Source organism: Choloepus didactylus, chromosome 2 (genome assembly GCF_015220235.1).
Source record: "Choloepus didactylus isolate mChoDid1 chromosome 2, mChoDid1.pri, whole genome shotgun sequence".
NCBI lineage: Eukaryota > Metazoa > Chordata > Mammalia > Pilosa > Megalonychidae > Choloepus > Choloepus didactylus.
Genome location: NC_051308.1, coordinates 96649981 through 96666477, shown reverse-complemented (window position 1 = coordinate 96666477; position 16497 = coordinate 96649981). Strand labels below are relative to the sequence as shown.

The 16497-nt window shown below is 37.4% G+C and overlaps 1 protein-coding gene and 1 pseudogene across 2 annotated transcripts in view; both read right to left on the bottom strand.

Moving 5' to 3' along the window:
- The window catches only part of MPC2 (mitochondrial pyruvate carrier 2), a 29167-nt gene that overhangs the window by 8863 nt on the left and 3807 nt on the right, over positions 1-16497 (bottom strand). For both annotated transcript variants that reach the window (XM_037825427.1, XM_037825426.1), the window contains one exon: positions 11075-11115. In XM_037825427.1, coding sequence (XP_037681355.1) covers positions 11075-11115 — 41 coding nt within the window. The remainder of the gene's footprint in view (positions 1-11074; positions 11116-16497) is intronic.
- LOC119526384 lies at positions 1172-8124 on the bottom strand (annotated as a pseudogene).

Below are 16497 nucleotides of genomic sequence, written 5' to 3'. Positions count from 1 at the left end.
TTCCATTCTTTTCTCTATCTGTTGTGTGTAGGCTTTAAGGTATCTTGTTCTCCAGTTCCTGAGTGTTTTCTTCTGCCTCTTGAGATCTGCTGTTGTGTTTCCATTGTGTCTTTCATCTCGTGTTGTGCCTTTCATTTCCATAGTTTCTGCCAGTTAGTTTTTCGAATTTTAAATTTCTACCTTATTACGCCCACTGTTTTCATTATATGGTTCATCTCTTTCGCCATATCTTCCCTAAACTTTTTGAATTGACTTATTATTAGTTTCAATTCCTGTACCTCAGTTGAAGTGTAAGCTTGTTCCTATGACTGGGCCATAACTTCGTTTTTCTTAGTGCAGGTTGTAGTTTTCTGTTGTCTAGGCATGGTTTCCTTGGTTACCCCAATCAGATTTTCCCAGACCAGAACGGGCTCAGGTCCCAGAAGGAAGAAATATTAGCATCCGGTTTCCCTGAGGGTGTGTCTTAGTAAATTGGTACACCCTGTGATACCTCAGGTCACTGTGCTTTTCTGCCCAGCAGGTGGTGCCTGTCAGCCTGTAACTCTAGACTGGTGTAAGAAGGTGTGGCCCATGGCTGTTTTCCCCCAGGCTCTGGGGTCTGGTTCTGAATGGAAGGAGGGTCTGGTTCTGAATGGAAGGCGGGTAGCAGAGCTAGGCCCCACTCCTTTCCTCTCAGGAAAGATAACCCCCTAGGGAGAGGTCATTAGCATTTGAATTGACTCTGCCTGTGCTATCTCCACTCTTGTCTGGGTCAGAGTGCTGGGGACTGAAAATGGCTGAGGCTTTCTCCACTGAGCCGAAACAGGGACAGAAAGCCACCCCCCAGTTCTCCAAGGTCAGTCGTCACCCAAAGCCTCTGTCTGCTTGTTGGGGATTCGTACCTCCCAGTGAGCAGTCATGCTTGTTAATTAAAACCCCAGCTGGAGTTCAGCGGAGCTGTATTCACTTGCTGGGAGAGAGCTTCTCTCTAGCACCACCAGGCTTGCAGCTCTGGCTGGGGGGGTGGGGGGTGGGAAGGGGGCTCCTGGCTTGGATCCACAGTTTTTACTTACAGATTTTATGCTGTGATCTCGGGCATTCCTCCCAATTCAGGCTGGTGTATGATGAGTGGATGGTCATGTTTGTCCCCCTCCAGTTATTACGGATTATTTACTACTTGTTCCTGGTTGTTTATTAGTTGTTCCAGGGGGACTAACTAGCTTCCACTCCTCTCTATGTTGCCATCTTAGATCCTCCTGATGTATTTTTAATACTGTTTTTAAAAAAATCATCTCACTCATACTCTACCATCAATGTCACTCAGAAAGTTTAGTAATGCCTTTTCATTAGAATATTAGCTATGCAATAGAGTATCATTGCAAAGATTAGAAAATGTAATAAAACAATTTTTATTATGAAAAATTCAAACATACCCGAAAGAAAAGAGAATGGTACAAAGAACTCCTACATACCCCCCATCCAGGGTCAACAATTATTGCTATTATGCCACATTTGTTTCACCTCCCATCCTCCCCATTCCTTTTGTTTTGTTTTGTTTTTCTGGTAAAGTATTTTAAAGCAAATCCTAAATATTTAATCAGAGAATAGGTTTGTAAGAATTTATTTTCGAGTTTTCCTGATTTTTTTTCCTTCTTCTATGAACGTAGGCTTTTTAATTCAGTTAACAGGTAGACAGATGAATATGGGAGGCTGTTCCATTTAACTTCCCCAAATTCATATTTCACTTCATTCACCTATCCCACACTGCTGGAATCTTAAAAGAAATAATCAAGATTGCCAAAAGGTTTTTTCCTCCTGCTTCTTCTTAGCAATAGTTGTCCATGAGTTGCTTACAAAGAAGTTGTTATTAACTTAAATTTTCAGTGTCCAAAGTACTGCATCTCTCTATGAAGTTCCCACATGTCAACAGAACCTGCCACTACTCTGACGGGGGTAGAGTACAATGACTATTCCTATAAGAGGCTACAAGGGCTTCAGTTAGACTTTTTGTTCTTAAATCCCTGTGCATGTTAGGGCAGAAGCTGGTGAAACCAACAAAGCAGAGCCTGCTCTGCTTATCATTTTTAGTAGATAACTTGTGCTTTTTTTTTAGACATTAGAACATAATGGATTTGAAGCCTGATAGAAAAAGCCCAGAAGGAATAGGAACCTCACTAGGAATCAGGAAAACCTGGCTATTTTACATATCTAATTTTGATGCAAGTTGTACTTAGCACAAAAGCAGTTATAGCATAATTAACACTTCCCTCCCACAGCTTCCAAACTTTGAAAAACTTTTCTTGGTCTTCTGTAATACTGCAGCCATTTATCAAAGGAGCAGGAAAGCGTAGGGTGGTCTCAAACAATGACTCAAATTTTAATCCTAAACAGCTTCACGCTCTGAGGATGACTTATTTGAGGACTTCCATAATAGACACACTAATAACTTCAGGAATGGGGACTGTAACAAACCAGGCCATGAAAATGTTGTGAAAGAGTCATCAGTCAACAACCTTCTTGGATTGGAGCCAGCCGACAGACAACAATGTGTTGTACTGATGGGAAGGTCAGTATCTGACACAATTACCACAGTGAGGGCAGATGCCAGTTCAATACTGAAGCCACTAGGGGGTGTGACTGGTGCCAGATCTTTCCCCATGGTCTTGATAACTCTCCTTCCCCAAACCCACAGACCAATACAGATGCCCATAACACTGCAGAGGAGAAGCCATATTGGGGTTGCTACTTTTGAAGAAACGTCTCCCGCGTCATAAACCAGATACAAAGCAACCAAAGGACCGATGGCATTACTGACGTCACTGCCACTATAGGTGAATGACCCGAAGCAGACTGTGAGGAGCTGCAGAAACAGAAAGAGGACAGAAACCTCTAGTCTGTCCTGGTCACACCATTCTTCCAGAGAGCTGCTACTTTCTTTACTGTCACCTAGACCCATCTCTGTCTTGGAGCTCACGTCCATCTCAGATGCAGAGTGAATGTCAGATACAGTATTATGGTGTAACTGTAAATGCGAAACCGCTTCTTGGTGTCTCCATTAGACCACATCAGCTTCTCCATTTCTTCACTTTCTATTCGCCTTCTCTGGCATGAAATGAATCCAGAGGAAAATCACAAATTGCCATAGTATAAGGGAAGCTATAACTGTGCCTCAAGGGTTTGCCACCAAAGTTTCCCATGGAGTTTCCCACCTTGGTGGGATGAAGTTTATGGAGGACCTCTTTGTACAAGCCAGAGTCTTTATGCACGATGTGAAACTGATAGTGGCCACTGGAGTTTATCTGGTTGCTGACTGCTGGATTGACTTGAACAAGGTTCCCTGGCTGCACTGCACCATTCAAGGCATTGTCTATGCTGGGCTCCTCTTTCAGGTCCACTCTGGGAAGTTTCTCTTGCTCTGGAGCTTCCTCCAAGTCTCCAAGCTTGAAGGCAATGGTTCCTTCCTCCAACACAACCAAAGAGGCACAGGGACAGACTCTACGTCAGAAACAGGATTCCTGCTTTTGATATCACTGAGAGACAACTTTGTTTCTTCATGGTCTTCTTTCAAGCTACTCTTTTTCCATTAAGGGATTTTAGAAGGACTAGACTTCATTTCTCGTTCAATTTTTCTCTTTATTCTGGGACATACAAAGAACCAGACAATAAGAGCACAGAAAACTACGCATCCCACTGAGCTGAGGATGGCACCCCACAGAGGAGGTCTGTCAAAGTCCAACAAAGGTGCTTCAGAATACATGATGGAAAAGAAGTTTATTCCAAGTATGCAGGAACAGAAAACTGGCAAAGCTTGCAAACCATTAGGAACTGAATCTGCCTTATGGAGGATGGGTGCACCAACAAGGAAGAATAAAGTTCCAGGCATCATACCAGAAAGCAGCAGAGACATGAACCAAGACATCACAATTTTTTATCAGTTCCAACCACTTGACACCCTCCTGCCCCTGTGCCATGAGAGAGAAACCGATGGTTGCACCAACAATACAATGGGTTCCAGAAATGGGAAACTTAAAAAGTGAAGCCACTAGTTGCCACACAGCAGAACCAAATATAGTGCTGATGGAGCCTGCCATGAGCAGCTACCCTTCCGGATAGTTTTGCTCACTTTGGCCCCCAACAGGACGGAGCCCGCCATCTTGAAGATGCTGGCAAGGATGTAGGCCTGCCTCAGTCACTACACCAGAGCCTACAGCTCTGACAAAAGAATTTGCCAAGTCACTGGCTCCCACGGAGAAGGCCAGGATGAAAGCAATGAGGAAGTCCAGGATAAGCATCTATAGGTAGTTTGCCAGTGGGCCAGCAGAGGTGGTGCTGGCCAGGAGCACGGCTGCGTGGACTTGGTGGAGGCTTCTAACTAATGAGAATCACTGAGCAACTTTTAAGATGTGTAAACAAAACATGAGATATCAAAATGCTCTAATAAATAATATATATTATATACAATTAAATATTTTAAATTATAGCACAGAAACCGAGCTGGGGAGTCACTGCTATACACCACGTATAGGCATCTGGTGTCTGTGGGTTCTTTGGCTCTGGAGGGCTAAGAATTCAGAGAATTCCATGGCATAGATGAGAAAGGACACAAGTTCATCCAGGGCTGAGGGGCCGAGTGGAGATGGCGAAGTCTAGGCTGCAGCAGTGCCCACTGTGCGCAAGTAGATGGCTTGCTTTTCCTGACTTTTTAAAAAAATACTTATTGCATGGAAAAATCAGCAAAGGATTTTGCTTCTAAATAGACCACACATATATTTGTGAATTTATATATAAATTTATACCAAGCCCAATTGGTTTTGAATGAAGCTACTAGTTCAAGAAAGCAATGATTCTGATTTAAAACAGGGAAATGGTTAAAAACAAGGATATAATTAGAGGTAAATAATGTCCAATACTACTTTTCTTCTTCTCCTCACCTTCCATCTATGGTCCTGTGATTTTCTTCCCACGTGCTTCCCTAATCACCCCTCCTACATATTTTTCTTCCAGGTCCCAAAATATATTTTCTCTGCTCAATATTTATTCTATCTTTTCTGTAGGGTGGAAAATGCCATTGTATAGGGGAAGAAGGGGAATGATTTCTACTATTGTTTCACTGGGTCAATGTATTACAACTGTGGTTTGTTGAATAGATCTTTGAAGCCTATATGCCATATTATAACTTTCTTGTTTAGAGTAAGTCAGCAGACATGACTTTGTTTTGTTCCCAGTACACATTTTATTTTTCTGGGGCATATTAGTTAGCATTTCTCCCACAAAGGTCTTGAACTCCCCTTCTGATGTTTCAAAAAAAAAAAGTCTCTTTCTACTTTTATATCTCTTTAACCTTACATGACTTTATTTTACAAAATCTCATTGTGAATCTAATCTCTACCATTTACTAGTTGTGACTTCGATCAGGTTACCTAACAACCTGTCTTAAATTCCTTATATATAAAATGAGAATATTAATAGCTACCTTTGCAAGTTTGTTCTAAGATTTAATGAGATATATGCTTTAAAAGATTTAGCACAGTGTTTAGAAAATATATCAGTAAGGACAAGAAAAGTAATGGTAGCTAACATCTTTACTCTTTCCTACATTCTTAGCCTCAAGGAGAAGAGCAGAAGGTCTGTATTCCTTTCAACTTTATTCTGAATAAGTAATAGAATTCAGAGAGCGCTTAGAGACTACAAGATTATGTAAAATATTCCCTATCATATTAAGAAAGTACCATTTATAGATAGATCCATGATGACTATTTTAAAGGTAGTTATATAAGTGTTTAAGTCAAATTGTTTGACTTTGGAGTTAATAGACCTGGGGATTCAAATCCTGACTCTGTTGTTTCCTAAGAACAGTATATCTTTGGGAAATCAATCTAGTTCTTTGAAACTAAGTACTCTTCTCTGAACGACAGGGAAAATACTTACTTCTCAGAGTTTCTCTGTGTGTGTGAAGATTAAATATAAGAGAACGTATTAACGAACCTAACTAATACAGTTTGGCATCTAGTAGACTCAAGTGTTAGCCTGTTTCCATCTATTTGCCATTTGATTACCTCCCCTGGGCTCAAGGAAATACTCATGAAATAGCTAGAAAAATTTTACTTTCATTTATTTATTTAAATATTTTCTCCTTTATTAAAAAATATGCCACCTGACACTTTCAGTGTTAAAAAAATGAAATACTACCAGAGGATATTCCAATTCCAAAATGCTTGGAGATAACAAAGACCTCAAGATTTTAAACTTTAATCTACAGAAGTAGTTCCAGCTGGAAAAGCAAATAGGTATTAGAAATAATGCATAACCTTGAAACAGAATTTGAGTTATTCCCAAGGAATATCCCCAAGGAGAAAAGAAAATAGAAAAATTAGCTACATCAAATGGTATATTGTTCAAGAGTTAAGTGATAACAATGCTGTGAATGTTGTGGAAGAAGACGATGGAGCAATAATAAAAGCAGGTCTCTCGCTTTTTTTGTGTGTGCATTCATTACCACAATCAATTTTTGAACATTTTCATTACTCCAAAAAATAAAAGTAAAAATAAGAATAAAAATAAAAGTAAAAAATAACACCCAAAATATCCCATATCCCTCTTCCTCATTATTCATTTACTTAAAAGCAGGTCCTTTAACTGACCTTTATGTAATAGTTTCTCCAGATTAGCCACTGATTTCCAATCCTTCTGTAAACAAGCTAACAGATGTTGCTGGCAAGCTGAAAGGTCTTGACAAGTGGGCTACTCTCTAATGAACTCATGCATTTTGTTCCCACCAATAGAGGTATATTTTTACCAAGTCACTGTGTTTGTCCCCAAACCTGTTTATGAGATTTACTTGCTAGGGTAATTTACCAAACTTAATGAAATATTAGGTAAACAGGTGAAATATAATACAAAAATAGGGTTGCTATGAAAACCAAAGCGACTCCTTTGGAAAGATTCAATAAAGACAAGCTGTTAAAACCTGCTGTCAAATTAGGTATGCATAAGACCAAAATAATAATAATAAAAAAAATTGGGGGGAAAAAGCCATAAAAATCTGGCAGGATACTGTACTCATATTGTTATGAAAGTGTCCATGAATCTGCTCTGTTTTAAAGTAAACCAAATTAGAAGTCATATAGGATGCAATACGGAGTAATTTATCCAAGATATGGAACACAAATCAGTGGGCCCATGCACAAGTAACAGCCTTGTAGCAGTTGATCGGCAAATGAGTATACATTTATATTAAGTTCAAACAAAATGTTTAAAGTATGTAGTTTTGTTTTCTTTTAGGATTATCCACTTTTATCTTTATAATTAACTATTTGATTTCAACTAAAGTGGCTAATAAGGACTGAAGTATGGCCTGAAATTCTTAATATAGAACATACGTGGCTTGCATCAACAACTGTTTTTTGTCATATATATACTACCACAGATTAATTATCAATTGCTCTGAAACGAGAACACACTTTTTAATATGCATATAAAGTAAATATCTAACAAAAGAAGTCTCCCCATCAAAGAACAAGACACAGAAATTTCCACTGCTATGCTGTCATTAGGAGACTATGTAAGATTTCAACATGAACTAAAAATAGATATTTCTCAAGACATAGTCATGAAGGCAGTTACGAGTATATAGTACTGTTAATGTCTCAAATGCTGATACACCAGCTCAAAAATATACCAAAACTATTGATAAAATCAATAAACTCCTAAACTGTGAGAAATCTCAGGTCAAAGAAGACACCCAAAATTATTACATCATTTTAACTCTTTTCATGACAGTACTAGAAACAATGTTTCAATTAATCCTATTTTGTAGATATATACTTGCTTTATAATTTTAAGCGTGGGCAGGGAAAGAAGTGGAAGGAGATAATGTACTTTCTTTTAGTACGAGGGCTTTATTTTGTACAGCACATGATTTTTGAATGCTGAGAGCAAAGAGAACTGTTAAAGACGATCTACTCAATCTTTTAAAAAACACCTGATGGGACCCTTTTTTCCCCTCATCAAAATCCTTACCGTGAACAACTGTCTGTATGCGGATAAATGTATGGTATGTGAATATAACTCTATAAAATTGTAGGAAAAAATATAAAGAGGAGTAAAAGCGTTGGAGAAAACATGGAGACACGGAGAGAGGGATGTACCTATCTACTGTTGATGAGCAGGCAGAATGCTGTAGCCTTTCCGGAGGTCAGTGTGGTGGTTCCACAAAAACCTAAGTATGTGGGGGCCATAAGGTCTTGCAACCTCATTATGGGGTATGTAATTGGCAGATCTGAGAGCAGAGACATGAATGGACATTTGCACACTGGTGTACATGGAGGCAGTATTCATGATTTGCAATGGGTGGAGGTGGCCTAAGGGTACATAGACTGAGGCACAGAATGGTGAACTGTGGTGTATGCATACAATGGAATATTGAGCAACTACGAGAAGGAGTGAAGCTGTGAGACACACAATGAGGTGAATGGATCCTGTACACAGCATTCTGAGTGAAATATGACAGAAACAAAGGCAAACACTATAATGCCTCAGCAATATGGTCTAACTACAATGTGTAAACTCAGAATTGAATCTTAGAACACAGCCTAAGAGGGGAATGATTATTGTAATGGTCCCTAGATTGTAAGCTCCTATAGCAGTCAAATCTATTCCTGAATTGTAATGGCTATCTCCAAACTTTGAGATGCTGATCCCTTAGTGTATATAACCTGATTGGTCTCTGGAACACTGGGTATCTGTGTGACACCTGAAACTCAGACCTAGAGCTTGGCAGATATAAATGTCATTATTAGCACATACAGTGATTGTTAAAAAAAAAAACAAAAAAAGCTGAAAAAGAGCTCAGAATTCAATTAGAGATATGAATGAAGAAGATCTGGTTAAGACTAGGGAAAACAGGGCCAAAGGGTAAAGGTTGAAACTGACTGTGTTTTAAAACTTCAACCTCATGTGAGACCAAGGGAAGAGATGTCTATTTGGTACAGGATCTATATTTTCTAAACAGTATAACTCCACAGTCAGTTTGTTCAAACACCACAATTACATGGAACTTTGAATTGGAAGTGAGATATGGTAGGTCTGTATAGGTTAGAGTGAAATAGTGACACATCCTGAAGTAATTTGGGCAGAGAATAAAAATATATTTGCAGGGCCCCCGTAAGGAGCTGGGGGAAAATGTGGAGGTGCTGGACTTCCTCACCTGGACTGATGCTGATGTTGTCGCCAATACTGAGGACTGGCGGTCTGATGTGCCAAGCCCTCTATCATGGGACTTGCCCTTGTGAAGCTCACTACTGCAAACGAGAGGCTGAGCTTGCATATAATTGTGCCTAACAGTCTCCCCCTGAGTACCTCTTTGTTGCTTAGATGTGGCTCTCTCTCTCTCTCTCTAACTAAGCCACCCCGGCAGGTGAACTCACTGCCCTCCCCACTATGTGGGATGTGATTCCCAGGGGTATAAATCTCCCTGGCAATGCAGGATATGACTCCCGGGGATGTATGTGGACCTGACAGCATGGGATTGAGAATATCTTCTTGACCAAAAGGGGGATGCAAAATGAGACGAAATAGAGTTTCAGTGGCTGAGAGATTTCAAATGGAGTCAAGAGGTCACTCTGGTAGACATTCTTATGCACTATATAGATAACACCTTTTAGGTTTTAAAGTACTGGAGTAGCTAGAAATAAATACTTGAAACTATCAAACTCCAATCCAGTAGCCTGGACTCTTGAAGATGATTGTGTAACAAGGGGTGACAGTGTGATTGTGAAAACCTTGTGGATCACACTCCCTTTATCTAGTATATGATGGATGAGTAAATGAAAAATAGGGTGTGATGGGGGGGATGATTTGAGTGTTCTTTTTTACTTTTATTTTTTATTCTTATTCTGATTCTTTCTGATGTTAGGAAAATGTTCAAAAATAGACTGCGGTGATGAATGCATAACTATATGATGGTACTGTGAACAATTGATTGTACACCATGTATGATTGTATGGTATCTGAATATATTTTAATAAAACTGAATTTAATTAAAAAAAATCTTATGTGGAATCCCAATATATAAAAATAAAAAAGAGCTGCTCCCTATTTCTCTGTGAAATATAGCTTCCAAACCACCAATCTCCTCTCATTTAGTCATTTTATTCTTGAAGAAACAAAATGAGAGAGATTTAACTTGCCTAGGAACATAAGATTGAGTCACAGCCAATTCCAGCTCTAACATTCTCAACTAAATTTGTTTTGCATCTGAGTTTATAAATTGTTCTAACAATTTAAAATAGGACATTTAAGATAATTAAAATAGCCTACAGATAAGTAGTTCTCAAATTTTAGAGGGCATCAGAATCACCTGGAGGGCTTATTATAACACAGATTACTGGATTCAAGCCTCAGAGTTCAGATTCAGTAGGTCTGGGAAGGGGCTCAAGAATCTGCATTTCTGACAAGTTCCCAGGTAATGACGATATTGCTGATCTGGGGATGAATACACTTTGAGAAGCACTGCCAAAACCCAAAAACTGACCCTTTAAATATAAAATCAATGATTTGCTACAAACTTAAAAAAGCCACACAATTTTTTTTCCCCAGCTAAATGAGAACCTTAGGAAAGGAAGTATGCCATAGGGAAAAAGCACTGGGTTTGGAGTCAGAAATCTCAGACTCTAGTCCTCGCTCTATTATTTACCAGATATTAATATACAAACTTGGGATACTCTTTGAGACTTCTCTTGACTATATTTTGGTGTTATAATTTTCGGATCTCATACTAAATTAATAATAAAAATTAATTTGGGGTTCTAACTAGTTTAATGTTCTATTTAGTCACTAAACAAAATGAAGTTTCATGTTCCAAGGGCCCATGATTATAACTTTTTGATAACAAATATGTTCCCAGAATGTTCTTTATCTAAGGAGTTCAGAAACACTACAGTGCTTTTAATGATGTAACTGAGAATATTTGCCATGCAATCATTTAAAGGCATACCAAGAACATTTAAAGTATAACCTTCAAAAAGTCACTTCATGTTAATAAGCTCCTATTTAAAGAGTTTTTTTTTCACTAGCTTCTGCAAACACTCAGACTTACCCATTTCATAATTGGAGCCCAAAAAAAAACTGTTTTGGGACCTGGAAAAAAAAAAAAGAGAAAAATTCCATTTTATTATGCTTTCTGCATACTTTGTATTTAAGTTAACATCCAGAAAGGCACCACACTATTATATTCTCAACCCTTCAAATAAACTGTTCTGATCTTCTTGTCAATTATTTGTATTTTTGTGACTTGTTAAAAATTAACTAAAGAATAACTGAGATGGTTTTGGAACCGTTCTAAAGGCTTCGCCTTGAACATGGATGGCACTTAATGTTAGTTCAGACACGGGTATTCTTCAGGTTGGAAATTGCAAATTATGGAATCATAATTATATGAGCTTCAGTAGACACATGTTCACTAATTTTATTAATATTTAAAACTACAAATGACATTTTACCATATGCATTCTAGTAAAAATTCTTGTAAAAATTATATATACTCTAGTAAATAATTAACAAATCTAATTTTAAAGTTCACATGACAAAGAGGAAAGACTTGATCTGCAAACTCGTTAATAGCACGCTTTATTTACTCATACTGGTACTCATACTTATCTGCCTTGTGTAAATGTTAAATAAATTTCTGTAGCATTGCAAACAATTCTGGTTTCTAGGATAACCTGGAATTTGAGAGGCACGATGGTTCAGGGCTGGAAAGGAATTAAGAGACCATCTACTCCAAATCTTTCATTTTATGAACGAGGTGCAGCAATTTCCATGGCCTGCTCAAGTCATGCAGCTAGTAAGCTGCAGAATTGTGTCTAGAACCTAAATCTTCTAATCCTTAAACTAGTGCTCTTTAACTATATAACTCAGTCCACTTTACTCTTTCAAATCATCTATCTCTTTTAACCTTCAGGGGATACAGTGGGAGGAAAGAGAGACTTTGTGGAGATTTAAAATGTAACTAAACAGACTAATACTTAATATGTTGTGTATGCCCTCACACACTGGGTCAAACAAAATAATTTATTTCTTAACACACAAATTAAGCAAATTTATATGACAACAGTGATTTGTAAACAAATTCAAAAACTGCAAAAATCCTCTTATATTTATGACTATTATTACTGTCTTAATATTCCACTTTGCAAAAACCACATCTAAAATGGAAGCCTCACCCCAGTAAAACACATTTTACTTTTCTTTCTCTATCCCCAATTAGTGCTTCTTAATAGCATCAGCAAGTACAGATGCATTTATACATTTCCCCCCAGTAGCTAGGCACTTTCATTAATAACAAGAAGTCTTTCTGTTCACATATGCTTACAAAACATTTTAAAAAGAAAACGGAGTTAAAACTATCACTTAGAAAACAAAACAAAACAAAACAAAAACAAAAGAGTGAAGTAGAAAAAGCATTAAGCTAAGTTAGGACCCAGCTGTAGTTCCAGGTCTAACGTGTTGCAGACAAGAGCATTTATTTACTCACTCACAATATTTACCGCATGCTTTACAGTGTACTAGGCACTGCAAATACTATGGTATATAAAATACAGTGCCTGCCCTTAAAGACCTAAGAACAGGAAGTTTGTTTAAGTAAAATCATGTCTGGAAGCTGTACAAACACATTTTAGGGAACTGAATTGAATTCATTAATTCAATGTGATTTTAATACAATGGGATCTTAAAACCTGCTACAGTGTACTTTAAATATTCCATTATAGTTATTTTGTATATCTACTTTCAAGTCATATCAAGATTATGACTTTCTTGAGGCTGGCAACTAAGTACTACTCACACTTGTACCCCTACCACCTAATAGAACGTTGAATAAAAAGAAGCGTTAGCCAGCACAGTTTGAAGTAGTTTATATTAATGGGAGTTATTTCGACTTCAAACATAATATGTATGTAAGTATGTACAAATATATATATTTTATATATATACATACACACAAACATATGCAAACACACGAACAAATTAACTTTAAAAATACTTTCAAATGATATATAAGTTGTTTTCATCAGCCCAATACTCAAATATTGATGTCTGGCTTATACTTTTAAGAGTTTTAAACTTTAAGCAAGTTTGCTTATTTCTTAGAACATTTTCACCTAGTCCTAAAGTCCTGTCGTACAATTCTAGTCTTATTTTCTTTTTTTAGTCTTCAAAGGAGCTGAACACCATTAATTTCACATGTCAACTTGGCTAGGATATGGTGTCCAGTTGGCTGGTCAAGCAATCACTGGCCTGATTGTTACTGTGAGTATTTCATGGATCTCAATAATTAGTCAGTTGACTGAATCTATGGCTAATTACATCTACAATCAAAAAAGGAGATTGCCTTCAGCAATGAGAGAAGTCTCATCCAATCAGCTGAAGGCCTTAAAGGGAGAACCAATGATTTCAGCAGCCAGAAAGAATTTCTATTTCTACTTCAGCCAGCCAGCTTCTCTTGGGGAAATTTATGGAGACTTTCTTTGGGCTTTCCAACTTGCCACCTGCCTTACGGAATTTGGACTTGCCAATCCCCCAAGTTGTGTGAGCCAATTCCTATAATGAATCTCATATTTACATTATCTATCTATCTACCTATCTATCTATCTATTTATATCTATCTCCTGTCAGTTCTGTTTCCCTGGAGATTTTTACTAACACACCAATTTTAGAATAATAATACTTCAAACACTAGACAGATCCTGTCTTTCCTTGTGGGCTAAAACAATTATAATTCTAAACTTAATTTTCCCACACATATCCAATATTTAATCATTTTCATGTTTTCCTCTGTACCTTGAAGTTTCCCACATTTAAGCTGTAGAACAAACTAATTTGGTGATAGCTGAAACAGTTTGCTGGGAGAATTAAAACTACTGATGAGTTCTAAATTTTGATTTTGTCACAATTGAGTGAAAATATATCTATATTCAATTTTGGGTTATTATACTCAATTCTTTGACCCAGTTCCTTGTTTGGTACTGTTTTCCTCAAAGCTACCATTACACTTGGGCATCTAGCCACATAGTAATTCTCTTTCCATCTTGAAGAAGATATGGAAACAATTTTTTTTCTTCCTTTGGTAAGACTAGTTTGTAATTTGAAAAGAAATTTTTACTAAGGAACTAAAGGAATATAAAAGAAAACATGAAGGCATTAAATTTCAGAATATAAAATTTTAATCCTAATTTAACTAAATTTTAGCCTAGATCTGTGGTTGTCAATGAGGATGATTTTGCCCCTCAGGGACAGCTGACAATGCCTGGAAACAATTTTAGCTGTCACAACTGTGGGGGGTGGGGGAATGTGCTATTGGCATCCAGTGGGTAGAGGCCAGGGATTCTGCTATAATCATCCTACAATACACAGAATAACCCCTCATTACAAAGAATCTTGCAGGCCAAAATATGCCCACAGTTCCGAGGGTAAGAAACCTGGCCTAGATGGCTAGGCACAACATTCAATTAGTTTCATGCTGATTTATGGCTCTAAACCTTAGTTATGCTGCCCCCTCCCACTATTCTGCCTTGTCTTTACTTGGCTAACTTCTACTATCTTGAAAAACTCATTTTCGGTTTTATCTCCTCAAGGAAGGCTTCATTAACATCTATCTTCAGGTTAGGCTAACAGCTCCTTCTATGAACTCCCAAAACAGCCTGTATACACTTCTTTTGTTCTCTGCACTTACCAATTAAAATGATCTATTTATGTGTCTGTCACTTTAGACAATAAGGTCCATGAGGGCAAAGCCTGTTCCTTAATCTTCCTTGGCAAATAAATATTTATTAACAAATCGAATTGGTCTAACCACATCCAGATAGATTCTAACCAGTGATATTTAACTTGCAGTTTGAAGCAGATTTGACACTGCTTTAGCCTCAAGGCTAAAACTTGCTATCAGTTCGTCTCCAGAGACAGACTCTAGGTTCTTTTTATACCAGCGCTGTACTAGACTTTCATTCAGTAGTTATTCTGCTCTGAGACCACTGCACTCCCCCAGTTGGCTCTTGAAAATTCTTCCCAAGTCTGATACCATAATTCACTGATTCTATAAATCAACCAATTCAAACTCTCTGGTAATTTTCTTTAGCTTGAACTTCTGGGATTCCTAGCACACCTAATTCTCTTTTTGTGTGTTGTTCTATACAGAGTCTCTGGGTCACATGCACAATCAAATACTAAATTTATTTTTAACCTTGTATGAAGTTTGGCTTCATCACTCAAGTGTAAGTCAGCACCTTGCTTTGGTTTCTGGTTGGATGGGTATTCAGTCTTTACAGTGAAGTCTTCAGCAGACTCCTCTCTTCCTATTTCAAAACTGATGCTTCCTCTTCTGCCACCCCCAAAAATTGTTTCCTGAGAAATGCCTCTATATTTTGATTTCTTTACAAAGTTTAAATGGTGGCTTCTTCAGGGTTAATGAACAGTTGAGCTTTTCATCAGGTTTCCCTAGTAACAAATTTACTTAACTGCCTCTAGGGGAAGAATTTTATAGCATTGTAGATTATAATTTTAAAATATTAGCTGACCCTTCCACCCAACTGAACGAAACAAATGAACAAATATCTTCAAATAAATTACAGTTGCCACAACTGGGCGAAGACAGATGAGAATATTTTAATTAATGAATAATTTTAAATAAGTACAAAAATAAACCCTAATTTAGTTTAACAACTGCCAAAACAATTGTTTTCTGTTTAGTAAACAGAAAAATATCAATGGCTAATATATTTTTACATTATGAAAATGGAAAATTTAAAAGGATGAAATAAAAACAAACATTAATAGAAGTTCTACTGTTTTCTTCCTACATTCCAGTATCATTTTGTGCACCCTCCCTGGGATGGTTCACCGCACTTTGGAGCATACGAATACAAAAACACAAGGCAATGACACTCCTCCACTGATAATGATTTTTTTCAACTAAGCTTTTAGTTAACTTCAAGCAAACACTGGGAAGCATGATTTTAAGGTTATATTCTCTAACAAGTATCCAGAGTATAGGTATGCAGTTGGTTAGTGTGGAGTCAGATGGTGGTGTTATGAGAGTTGAGGAACTTGACTAGGACACGTTTCGTTAGAACTCTCTTCTACCTCTACAGAGGTAAGTTATGATGTGCCAGGGACAATAAACAGAAAAATGAGTGATGACAGTCTCAGAATTCTGGGCCACAGGTCATAGTCTCAAAATTCTGGGTCACAGGTCATACAGATTGCAATACTCTAATTACACTGCATCTCTCTCTATATTCTTATTACCTCTTTAGACAGACTTGTCAATGGTATATCAAATCTCAAAAATTTAGAGTTAGCAACATATGATTTCCAGCTGTTAATATCCTAGCCCTGCATATCATTTTAAAAATCCCCTGTATGTGAATATAGCTTAATGTTTAAATGGTGATTCACTAACAAATACAATTACTACAAGTAAAAACCTTGAATATTCATTCTGGATAACTCTTGGACCAATAATTA